This window comes from Hippopotamus amphibius, chromosome 15, assembly GCF_030028045.1.
Source record: "Hippopotamus amphibius kiboko isolate mHipAmp2 chromosome 15, mHipAmp2.hap2, whole genome shotgun sequence".
Classification (NCBI taxonomy): Eukaryota; Metazoa; Chordata; class Mammalia; order Artiodactyla; family Hippopotamidae; genus Hippopotamus; species Hippopotamus amphibius.
In genome coordinates this window covers 5898101-5910798 of record NC_080200.1, presented here as the reverse complement: position 1 = coordinate 5910798, position 12698 = coordinate 5898101, and the positions used below count along the sequence as shown (strand labels likewise).

The window sequence follows — 12698 nt, the reverse complement described above, 5'->3', positions numbered from 1 at the left end:
GACTCAATTCTAGGTTATTCTCAAGGCTTTGCTGTCTTTTGAAGGACAATGCCATCAAACCATTTCCTACTATTTGGGTGAGAAAAAGCAGGGTTTTCTCTCCCTGGGGGTGAGTCAGATTTCCTACCGACATGTCAGACTTTTTGTTCGTGTTGTTAGCTTCTCAGATGAGCTATTTTGGTGTCTCAGGGCTGTAACTGAGTTTAAAAAATCTGTTTCCTGGTTTTTGTGTTGAGGGACTGAAAAAAAAAAAACAACCCCACAAAACAACACAAAAACAAATCAGAAACAGACGCACGTCGAGAGGCCTTGAGCTGACCTGCTTACGTAAAAAATCTTCCTCTTCAGACTTGAAAATTAGCCAAGCGAGAGTGCTCTGGTGGGAAATTTTATTTCCCTGGGTGGGGAGGGTGGGAAGGAAAACAGTCTTTATTCCGCTTCCTAGGAGCCTCTCTTTGAGTGTTTGTGAAACCTGCAAGTACAGTACGTTTTGTTTCACTCATTTTTGAGAAAACCTATCAAGTGGCTTTGTTGACCAAAAATAGGCTTCAATAAATAACCTTTGCATGCCAGACAGAGCTATTTTTTTTCCTTTTGGGGGCCAGTTTATCTGTAAGATTGAGAAAATGACCATATTCCTCTTGATTTATTTATTTATTTTTCATGTTTGAAATAAAGCATGGGTATGAGCATCTTCCGCTAAAAGATGTTGGCTTTAAATAAAAGTTTTTTTTTTTTCCCCGATTATAACAAAGATCTGAAAAATAGAGCAACTTCCTTTGATGTTTTGCTGATGGTAGTGGCCCCAGGATTGTAGCCCCAGGGAATTGACAGCCTGTCCTGTGATGCTTGGGACCTTTACTGAGTGAAAGAGGGGAAAGTGAGAGATGTTAGTTATGACTTATTGTGGCAGTATTTTACTTTGTAGGTTGAAATTTCTTTTTCCTTCTGAAGCTTTTATTTTGTTTTGTGAAAGACTTCAGTGATATCATGTTTTCTACTGTGGTTTGATATCGAATAGGGCCAGATATGTTTTCTTCCATTCTTGAGGCTTATCTGGAAGGTAGTTGTTTTTCCTTTTCTTTTCTTTTTTCTTTCTTTCTCTTTTTCTTTCTTTTCTTTTCTTTTCTTTTCCTTTCCTTTCCTCTCCTCTCCTCTCCTCTCCTCTCCTCTCCTCTCCTCTCCTCTCCTCCCCTCCCCTCCCCTCCCCTCCCCTCTCCTCTCCTCTACTCTCTTCTTTTCTTTTCCTCCCTCCCTCCCTCCCTCCCTCCCTCCCTCCCTCCCTCCCTCCCTCCTTCCTTCCTTCCTTCCTTCCTTCCTTCCTTCCTTCCTTCCTTTCCCTGTTTGGCTGCACCAGGTCTTAGTTGCAGCATGCGGGATCTAGTTCCGTGACCAGGGATCAAACCTGGGCTCCCCGCATTGGGAGCATGGAGTCCCAGCCACTGGAGCACCAGGGAAGTTCCTGAGAAGTAGTTCTTGATGTTTTTAGAGCAGAGGTCTGGGAACCCACATGGGTTCATTAAGAGACCTCACTATATATGGTCACTCTCAGATACCTGGTGGGGTTCTCTTTAGTGAGATGAGGAGGGTTAGATATTTGGGATGCATGCTAAGGGTGTGATAGGTGAGGGGCATCCCTGTTCCCTCCTTCTAGAATTCTCTGCCTCTTGATCTTTGCATGGCTGGTTTCTCCTTGTCATCCAGATCACAGCTTAAAAGTCACTTCCTTTGGGACTCCTTCCCTGGGTGGCCACCCTGTCTGAATTAGCCATCTGGCTACTCTTTGGCACATCACTCCATTTTAACTCTTTTCATGCTCTTTACTGCTAGCTGATATTTTAACTGTCAATTTATTAATTTTCCCCAAGACCATAGGCTTCACAAATGTATCAGCTAGCTCATGCTGTGTAACAAACCACCCCAGCATGTAGTGACTTACAACAACACTCATTTATGATTTTTAATGAGTTTATGGGTTGACTGGAGCTTTGTCTGGCTTGAGCTGGGTCCGCTCTGATGAGATGGTACAAGCTAGCCTCTCATTTCCTTCATGGGCAGCTGGGGCCTCTTTCCATGTATAGCCAGGAGGGGCATGCTTTACTGTGTAAGTACTTCTTAAGCCACTGCTGTATCACATTTACTAATGTCCCATTGGCCAAAGCCATTCATATGGCCAAGCCCAGATTCCTTGGATGAGGAGGCAGACTCCACTTCTTGGTGGGAAGGGCCGGAAAGAATGTGTGGATTTCCCACAGGGAAAGTAGGTTGTTTGTTCACTCCTGTGTGCCTGTGGTTTACAACTGGCATTGGCAGAGGGCCAGATAGTAAATATTTTCAGCTCTGAGGGCCATATGGTTGTAGCTACTCTACTCTGGCCTTACAGGGTGATAGCAGCCATAGATGATACTCTGTTGGTGGGGGTGTGTTCCAATATAGCACTATTTACAACAACAGGTGGCCAGCTGGGGTTGGCCTGCAGGCTGTAGTTTGCTTACCTTTGGCTTAGAGCATCATGTATCACCTGATAAGTGCTCAGTGAATATTTGTAGAACCAACGAAAGAACCTAAATATTTGGTCATTATTCTTTTTCCACCCCAGCTGCTCTGACACCAACTGGGTATACTACAATAGAACTCACTCAACACCAACACCCGCAGTTAGCATCAGACCCACAAGTTAAAGGCTTGGTCCTCTGACAGATCAGCTTTACTTCACATGCCAGCCACAATTTGCGGGTCCCCAGGACACCCACAGTTCTGATCAGCTGGCTATAAATTTCGAGGCTCCCACAAACCCACTGGGTTCGATAATTTGCTAGCACAACGCACAGAGCTTTAAAAAAAAAAAAAAGCTGTACTATTCTGTTGGTCCAAGCCTATTGATGGTAGCACCCTGGGTTAGGAATGCCTGCAGTACTTGCCTAGACACACATTACTTGCAGTGAGCTCTACAGATACTTCCCCCATGGGGGTCCCTATTTGTGGCTGGGCCAGCTCTTGTGGTGCTTATTACAATTCCAGGATGCACTTCAATGAGCAACCACCAGGGAATTTTGAGGAACAAGATTTGTTACTCACAGGTCCTGAAGGGCCATCCAGTGATGTCATGGGGAGGGGGGAGAGGAGTGGGAAGAGAGAGGGAGGGAGAGAGGGAGGGAGGGAGAGAGAGAAAGAGAGGAAGAGAGGAATACTTGGCGGGGGGGGGGGGTGTCTGCTTCTTTTAGGATCTGAGGGTGAGGTGTCTAGGGTTTTGTGGGTTCACTCTATGGTGAATTTGAAACTTCAGAGCAGGAATTAGGGCACAGACATGGGGAAGCAGGGTCAGTAAAGTGGTCAGTTATCTATGTTCCCCAGGGCTTTCTGAAAGGGGGACCTTCAAGGGTGGGGGCAGCCTAATTCCTTATCTGGTTGTTTTGCTAGTGGTTGGGTCATAGACCTAGTATTACATTTACTCAAGATGGATGTCTTTTGAAATCCATGCCTCCGTAGTCAAAAAGCTTCATGTCAGACACTTACAATTACAGCTTTATTATTAAGGATGCACAGAGGGTGAGGGCTGGGAGAGTTCCAGACACAGGGCTCCCATTCCCTCGTGGAATCAGACGCGTCACCCTTTCAGCTGGCTGTGTGTTCACCAGCCAGAAAAATGGGCTGAGTTGTTACCCAGACTTTTCCTCAGGGTTTTATTACATAGGTGTGATCGACTGAATCTTTGGCCACAGGTTTGAACTCCATCTCCAGCCCCCCTTCTCTCTCTGGAGGTCAGTTGGTTGGTGCAACCCTTCAAGTCACACATTTGGTCTTTCTGGTGACCAGCCCCCATCCTGAAGTGAGCAGGGTCCACCACAAGTCACCTCATTAGCACAACAAAGTTGCTCCTATAACTCAGGAAATTCCAAGGGCTTTTGAAGCTCTGTGCCAGGACCTGGGACAAAGACCAGATGTGTTCTTTATTGTACCACCGTGACAAAGATCTTTTTGAAGAATCAAATATGCAGGGGTGTAGAAATAACAACAGTAGCAACAGTGATACCGCTGGTAAAAAGTGATCATCGTAGCAGAGGACTAACGATTTTTGTTTTCTATGTGCTGAGGGCATAGGGGTCATATAGCCTCCAATCCTCATCACCACCTGCCCTGTGAAGCAGGTACTGTTATTGTCTTCATTTCACAGATGAGGACACAGACCTTGAGAATGTAACAGTTGGGAATCTTGAGGTTTCATACCACAGAACCCCAATTCAAACCTGCTCAAGCAAGATCAAAGGAGTTTATTGGTGACTGTAACCAAAAAGTTCAGGGAATTGCTTCAGGTACAGCTGTATCCAGGAGCTCAAGGGATGTACATGAGCAGTTTCTTTCCATCCTTGGCTTTATTTCTATCTCTGTTTTGTTCTCAGACAGCCTCACCCTTGCTCCATGCTAGCAATATAGCAATACCCTCTTAGATACTGCAGAAGGAAGACAATTTTTCCTTCCAGGAAGTTCTAGCAAAAACTGTCACTGGATTGACTTGGGTTGTGTGCCCACTTCTGAATCCCCGGGGGGATGGAAGATGGTGCTCAGCTTGGCCTGGATCCTGTGTCCTGCCTGGACCTAGGAGGGCTGTGCCAGCCAAGAACTGACCTCAGAGACCCTGTGTAGGGGAGGGCTGGTTCCCAAAGGGGGCTATAAATTTGAAGACATCAGGCTGCAGGAAGGCAAAGCCAAAGTCGGCCTCCAGTCATCCACTATCAAATGTGAAGTTGTGTTATAGCTCATAGGTTGTGTAGTCACATCATATGTAGTTGTGTGGTCACATCAGACCCCACACAGAACAGCAAACATTCCATCACCTTGTAGTAGCAAGCCAAGTTCCACCAGTTTGGGTAACAGCACCAGCTCAGCCACTTCCGAACAGCGGCAAAACGAGTCCTACATAAGGCCCATCAGCTCTGCATCATTCCCATCACCATCGTAATGCCAGGAGTCCCATTGGTTCCATGTAATGGCATGAGTCCTGTCTCCACAGGATAGAACGTGATTCTCTGTGGGGTACAGTGTGAATCCTGTCGCTTTGGAGTAAGGCAGGACCTCCATTGTTTGGAGTAAAAGCATGAACCCCTTGACCTCGGGGTAATGCCGTAGGACCTGCCACCCTAGAGGAACACCCTAAGCCTATCACTTTAGGCAGTGGTCCTTACCTGGGAGCGATTTGCCCCTCCATCCCCCAGGGGACAATGTTGGGAGACATTTTTGGCTGTCATGCCTTGGGTGGGGGGTGCTGCTGGCGTGGAACAGGTAGAGACCAGGGGTGCTGCTTGACATCCTTAATGCACAGGATAGCCCACCACCATGGAGAATTCTCTGGCCCCAAGTGTCAGCGGTGCTGTGGTTAAAGCACCCTGCCTTATGGTCACTTGGGACCCTGTGCAACATGCCGTCTGCCGTGTGTGTGTGTGTGTGTGTGTGTGTGTGTGTCTGGTCCTGTATGCCCTGACCTCTTTCTCTCTATTCTTTCTGCAGCTTGATGTGCACTCCATGCCTGGGCCCCTGTCCCAAGGTGTGCCACCTCCTGGAAGGCGAGAAGACCATCGACTCAGTGACATCTGCCCAGGAGCTCCGAGGCTGCACCGTCATCAACGGGAGCTTAATCGTCAACATTCGAGGAGGCAGTGAGTGCTCTGGGGGGAGGGCTTGCTGCCTGCTGGGATCCACTCTCCCCGTGAGCACAGAGGGAAAACAGCCCGGAGACCCATCAGTGGCATCATGCAAGGAATCTGCTTTCGAACCTGGAGTTCACTGCTCAGTCCTGGCCCCACTCCCCCCGCTGAGATTCTGATTTTCCAAGCTGGGAGTTGGGACATCAGGAATTTGCATTTTTAACAGGCAGGCAACATGCCCTCTTTTGCAGGTCTGGGGACCATGTTTCCATAAATTCAGTCACGGGCAAAAAGGCATTCCTCCGTTTATTTATTCAGCGAAGGTTTATTGAATATGCACAGTGAACAGGGCAAAGTCTGTGCGTGGTGGATCTTGCAAATAAACGAATTAACATATAATGTAAACCCAGGCAGTGGTTCATGCTATGAAGGGAAGCAAAGCAGGGTGATGGAGGGAGTGAGCGTTGGCAACCTTTTTTTCCTAAAGGGCCATAGGATAAGTATATTTAGCTTTGCAGGCAGGACAATCTCGGTCATAGCTACTTTTGAGCAGGGCTCATGAAAATCCTTTTTAGCACGTAGGTTAACTCTTCACCATGGGGAATTCTGGAAAGGTTAAAATATTTTGGTAGAAACACACTGGATACTCATTCTTTCCTTTCCTTAGACAACCTGGCAGCTGAGCTAGAGGCCAACCTTGGACTCATTGAAGAAATTTCAGGGTATCTGAAAATCCGCCGATCCTATGCCCTTGTGTCACTTTCCTTCTTCCGGAAGTTACGTCTGATTCGAGGGGAGACCTTGGAAATTGGGTATGTGGGCCTGATGCTGTATCTGTGGCCGCATTAAGGAGTTTGTGAGTTATTGTAGAAAAACTTAGGGGTTTTTGCCGAGACATGAAAACAACCTAAATGTCTATTGATGGATGAATGGATAAAGACAATGTGGTATATGTATACAGTGGAATATTATGTAGCCATAAAACTATCTTTTTGCTGGCACTCACACCTCTTACTTGGATTGTTTCAATGACCTCCTTGCTGGTTCTAGAATGACCAGGGCCATCCAACAGAAATATAATACAAGTCACATATGAGACTTTAAATGTTCTAGCAGCCTCATCTAAAACACTTTAAAAGAAATAGGTGAAATGAGTTTTATTAATGCAATTTACTGAACCCATTACATCTAAACTGTTATTTTGACATGGACTCAATACAAAGAAGTTATAAAGAAGATCTTTTACATCTTTTTTTTTTTTTTTTTCATGCAAAGTCTTTGAAATCTGTGTGTTTTACTTCTGGTACAGTTCAGAGTGGCTACGTTTCAGGTGCCCAGTAAGCCAGATGTGGCTGGTGGTTTCTGTGTTGGATAACACAGATCTAGATGTTTGGGTGGCCTCCCTCTGTCTACCAAGGAAGGGCACATGTTCTTGGTCTTGGTCTGGCATGCACTATACTAGAGGGTTTGGCCCATGGAAGCTCTTCAGTCTTGACTGTCACCTGTTGGCCAGAGCAGGCCACTTTGCTCTTCCCCGGGCCCAGTTCAGGTGCCTCTGTGTCTTCAGTCTGTCCCCTTTGCAAAACCCGTATCTCAATCCATCACAGTCTTACCCTCCTCCCTCAACAAGACTGATCTCACATACCTTCCTGGTCCTGAAGACGTCCTCAACTTCCCCTGTCCCACTAATGCTCCCTTCAGCATGTGATGAGTATGTGTCAAGCCAGTGGTTAGGACTGGGGATGGAGTACTGAACAAGATCAACTTCAGCCATGGCCCTGCCATCTTGGAGTCGGAGATGGCAAGCTGATGAATGATTAGGCATGTGTGTGTTTCCATAGGAACTACTCTTTCTATGCCTTGGACAACCAGAACCTCAGGCAGCTATGGGACTGGAGCAAACACAACCTCACCATCACTCAGGGGAAGCTCTTCTTCCACTATAATCCCAAACTCTGCTTGTCGGAAATTCACAAGATGGAGGAAGTTTCAGGAACCAAGGGGCGCCAAGAGAGAAACGACATTGCCCTGAAGACCAATGGGGACCAGGCATCCTGTAAGTGGCGATGCCCTTGTCCTTCCACAGACCAGATAGCGTGGCTGCCCTCCCGCTTGCCCACCACACTGGCCCCCCAGGGGGATTGTCTCGTCCCTGCAATGAGCTAAAGCAACTATGTGTGTGATAGGCTTTCTCAAATACTGAGGACAGTGTGGTACATGTTATCTCTTTGCCAAATATCAAATACAGTACCTGATACTGGAAGACGCCACATGAGCGTTGAACGAATGAATGAATGTCACCTCTCTTATATATGGCCTTGGCTCAAATGCTACACCAGGCTCTGCAGTTGCTACAGCTGGAGACTGTCGGCTGACTGCCCTCCTCTGACAGGTTTTCCCCAGAAGGGACAGCTGAGCATGGAGGTGCTAAGTCTTCCTTAATACCCTTATGTGAATTTGGTTCCTTACAGCAGAATGTGGTCCAAGCTGTGGGAATTCAGGGGAGGGAAAGAGCAAAGTTGTGGTGGAGCTTAAGGGAGGGCTTGCAGTCCAGGCAGAGGGAATTACTCTCTCCAAGGCATTGTCCTTCCAAGGAATTATCACTCCAAGGTAGAATGATCTGCACACTCTCTAAACCCACTTGGCACGTGTCCATTTGCACTGGGGTTACGTCTTCTGACATGTCAGGCATGAAATCCACATGCGAGACAAAAATTGCATCAAGACAGATGTTATTCTTGAAAGTCCCCTTTTCCAGTAGCAATTGGGCACTTGTCCTTCTCCTGTTGGTGGTGACCGTGGTTCTTCAGTTGAGCATCTGGCCAAGTAACCGACTTGCGGTCAGGGCCAACTTGCATGACCTGTTCTCGCCTCTGAACACAGGAGAGGCATGTGGAAGGAGACCTCTCGAGGGAATAGCAGATTGCCACCTTCCGTCTCATGAATACTCTTGGAAATATGGAATCATCTGCTTTGGGCTGAAACAAATTGTTTAATTCTGATCCTGGGTGTTTTTGGTTTTTTTTTTTTTTTTTTTAAACTTTTCTAGGTGAAAATGAATTACTTAAATTTTCTTACATTCGGACAACTTATGACAAGATCTTGCTGAAATGGGAGCCGTATTGGCCCCCCGACTTCCGAGACCTCCTGGGGTTCATGCTTTTCTACAAAGAGGCGTAAGTAGAAGGATAAAGAGGTCTGTTTGCTGCATATGTGTTCAGAGGCTCCCCTCTGAGGTTCCTCTCTATCTCCTTCTTACTCATGGAATAAATATCATAGGTTCCCTCGCTGGATCTCACCAGTTGATGGTGTACGACGTCCATAACATCCCCTATTGTTGAAAGCCAGAAATTGAAGCAGGCAGGTTTCTTTTTTGGAGGTCCAGATTGGACAATCTCCTATAGAAATCAATATTCCATTTTGCTTCTTATACGTACATCTCACCAGACATCCTCAACAAAAAGTCACTCAGTCTATGTAGTAGGTATCTTAGAGTTTAATTTTTTTAATCTATTTTGTATTTTTTCTCCATATGTAAAGAATTGTGGTAAAAACATACATGAAGTTGACCATCTTAATGATGTTTAAGTGCACAGCTCAGCCGCGTCAAGTACATTCATGACGTTGTGTGACCAACGTCATCATGCCACTCCACAGGTTATTCATCCCTCACACCGAAACTCTGTCGCCTTTCAATAACCCTTAGTCGTTTTGAGTACACGACTGTGCTGAAATATTAAAGGAAGACAATGGAAGTGGTGATCGTATTAATATGAATAATTTTTCCATCCCTCAAGATGTGTCGGGCTGTGTGTGGATAAGTCAACACATATCCTCTCGTGTAATCTTATCAATAACTCCGGTAGTTAGTTTCACCATCATGATCACAATTATTATTATTACTGGGAAATTGAGACATAAAAGAAGTGGTCCCTTTCCCTTTGGCTCTTCCCGCGTCCTTTTTCCTCATGGCAGAAGATTGTTGGTGAACCGGGTGCAAGCCTATACGAGGTAACTTTGCCTGGCCACATCTCTTTGGTCTTTAGAGCTATAGTTGAGAAATGGTAACTGCCTTTTCCTATTTCATCTTGAAAGCCCTTATCAGAATGTGACAGAGTTCGATGGGCAGGATGCCTGCGGCTCCAACAGCTGGACCGTGGTGGATATTGACCCGCCTATGAGGTCCAACGACCCCAAGTCGCAGAACCACCCTGGGTGGCTCATGCGTGGTCTCAAGCCCTGGACCCAGTATGCCATCTTTGTCAAGACTCTGGTCACCTTTTCTGATGAACGCCGCACATACGGGGCCAAGAGCGACATCATCTATGTCCAGACAGACGCCACAAGTAAGCATTTCTTGTGGATGTGAATTTGTGTGTGAATCAGACATCTTGCCTTTAACAGGCTGACCCGGCGATGTCATGTGAAATGCTTTTTTTTTTTTTTTTTTTTTTTTTTTTGCGTGGTTATTGGCTTCTAAAAGAGCCAGGCACTGAAGTTTATAGCTTCAGAAGATGGGCAGCAGCAACAAGACATCAGAGGGAAACATACATTTCTTCTTCCCGTTATGGAAGGTTTTCAAATATTTACAAAAGTAGGGAAAAAAAAAAAAAGACTCCTCCCCACCCCCATCATGTAACCATCTCTCAGCTTCAACAGCCATCAATATTTTGCCATTTTTGTTTCATCTCTCTGTCTTTTCCCCCATGTGCATTTTTTGAGGAGTATTTTATAGCAGTTTAGTTATATTTTCATAAAGCATAAGCCCCATCCAGCCACTGGGATAGGAGACATTATTGGTTGTCATGACTGGGGAGGTGGGGTTACTGGCATTTAGTGGGTGGAGACCAGGGGTACTCCTGAACATATGACAGGACACAGGACAGCCCCCGTGGCAAAGAATTATCTAGTCCCACAAGTCAGTAGTGAGAAATCCTGTTCCATAGAATAGAGTCCAAATTTTATGAACTAGTCCCAGCTTTTTTTTAAATTTTTATTTTATTTTTTAAAATTTTATTTGGCTGCATTGGGTCTTTGTTGCTGCTTTCTCTAGCTGTGGTGAGCAGGGACTACGCTTTGTTGCAGAGCATGGGCTCTGAGCACATGGGCTTCAGTAGTTGTAGCTCATAGGCTTAGTTGCTCCACAGCGTGTGGGATCTTCCCAGACCAGGGATTGAACCTGTGTCCCCTGCATTGGCAGGTGGATTCTTAACTACCGTGCCCAGGGAAGTCCCATCCCCGGCTTTTTTTGACTACTGCCTTCTCGTCCTTTATCCTCCAGCAATACCAAAGGACTTATAGCTTCTGGAAACTTCCAGCTTCCAGGCTTTTGTACACACTGTGTCCTCTGTCTTGAGACCCCCACCCCCACCCTTCACCGACTCCCTCAGCCACCTCCATTCTCGAGGAGGGGGAAGGTCTTGTGGAGCCCAGAGTTGGTGCCTTTGGGGGGATGTTAGATGGGATGCCAGCTCAGTGATAGGATCGAACGGCAACCCACTGCCAAAATTTGTCCCGTGGCTGGGTTCAATTTGGGACTAATGTTAACCAGAAAATGTAACTTTGTTTATTCCCACCATCCTGCTTTTCCCCAGCACCTTTCCAGTGCCCAGAACAGAGAAAGCTTGATCTTCCCGAGCTCTGTTTAAATGTTTGTTTCAAAAATGGTGGAACGTGAAATCAACATAGTACGTGGTACCAATGAAGTGCAGTTTTGTAACCCATGCTGTCACTGGGCAAGAATTCCTCCTCCACATGTTGCCAATTGAATCCCACTACTGGGCATATACCCTGAGAAAACCATAATTCAAAAGGACACATGTATCCCAATGTTCATTGTAGCACTATTTACAGTAGGCAGGACATGGAAACAACCTACATGTCCAACAACAGATGAATGGATAAAGATGTGGGTACATGTACACCATGGAATATTACTCAGCTATAAAAAAAGGAATGAAACTGGGTCATCTGTAGAGATGTGGATGGACCTAGAGTCTGTCATACAGAATGAAGTAAGCCAGGAAGAGAAAAACAAATATCGTATATTAATGCATATATGTGGAATCTAGAAAAATGGTACAGATGAACCTATTTGCAGGGCGGGAATAGAAATGCAGACATAGAGAATGAACATGTAGACACAGGGTGGGCAGGGGTGGGTGGGGCAGACTGGGAGATTCGGATTGACATATGTGCACTGCTGAGTGTAGAACAGATAGCTGGTGAGAACATGCTATAAACCACAGGAAGCTCAGCTCGGTGCTCTGTGACGACCTAGACAGGTGGGATGGGGGATGGAGAGGGAGGACCACGAGGGAGAGGATATATGTATACGGATAGCTGATTCACTTCATTGTACAGCAGAAAGTAACACAATATTGTAAAGCAATTATACTCCAAACAAAACAAAACAAAACAAAACAAAACAAAACAAAACAAAACAAAACAAAACACCAATGCAGAGACCATCCTCGGGATTTCTCTAACTTGGGTTTTCCCTCTCACGCCAACCCACTGGCTTGCACCCTCCTCCTCCTTCTCCCCCTCCTCACCGTGGACCTGTCTCCTTTCTCCTTGACAGATCCTTCCGTCCCCCTGGATCCCATCTCGGTGTCTAATTCTTCGTCCCAGATTATTCTGAAGTGGAAGCCTCCCTCTGACCCCAACGGCAACATCACACACTACTTGGTGTTCTGGGAGAGGCAGGAGGAAGACAGTGAGCTGTATGAATTGGATTATTGCCTCAAAGGTGAGTGTAGGCAGAGGTGGGGGAGGGGCTGCTTTTCTTTTCAAGGTTTTTTTTTTTTTAATTGATTTTTTAAAATTGAAGTCTAGTTGATTTAAACTGTGGTGTTAGTTTCAGGTGTATAGCACAGTGATTCAATTATACATATATTCTTAAAGTTTTGTTTTTTTTTTAAATTTTTGGCTCTGTTGGGTCTTCATTGCAGTACGTGGGCTTCTCAGTGGAGTGGCTTCTCTTGTTGCGGAGCATAGGCTCTAGGCACGCGGGCTTCAGTAGTTGTGGCATGCGGGTTAGTAGCTGTGGCTCAT

General features: G+C 46.0%; 1 protein-coding gene across 5 annotated transcripts in view; it reads left to right on the top strand.

Annotated features, from left to right (window-relative positions):
- The window catches only part of INSR (insulin receptor), a 138072-nt gene that overhangs the window by 88000 nt on the left and 37374 nt on the right, over positions 1–12698 (top strand). For all 5 annotated transcript variants that reach the window (XR_009049127.1, XM_057708134.1, XM_057708132.1 and 2 more), the window contains exons 4-9: positions 5506–5654; positions 6310–6454; positions 7484–7698; positions 8692–8818; positions 9738–9988; positions 12226–12393. Coding sequence is in view for 4 of the 5 variants with exons in the window: in XM_057708134.1 (XP_057564117.1) it covers positions 5506–5654; positions 6310–6454; positions 7484–7698; positions 8692–8818; positions 9738–9988; positions 12226–12393 (1055 nt within the window). In the remaining variant the exon portion in view is untranslated. The remainder of the gene's footprint in view (positions 1–5505; positions 5655–6309; positions 6455–7483; positions 7699–8691; positions 8819–9737; positions 9989–12225; positions 12394–12698) is intronic.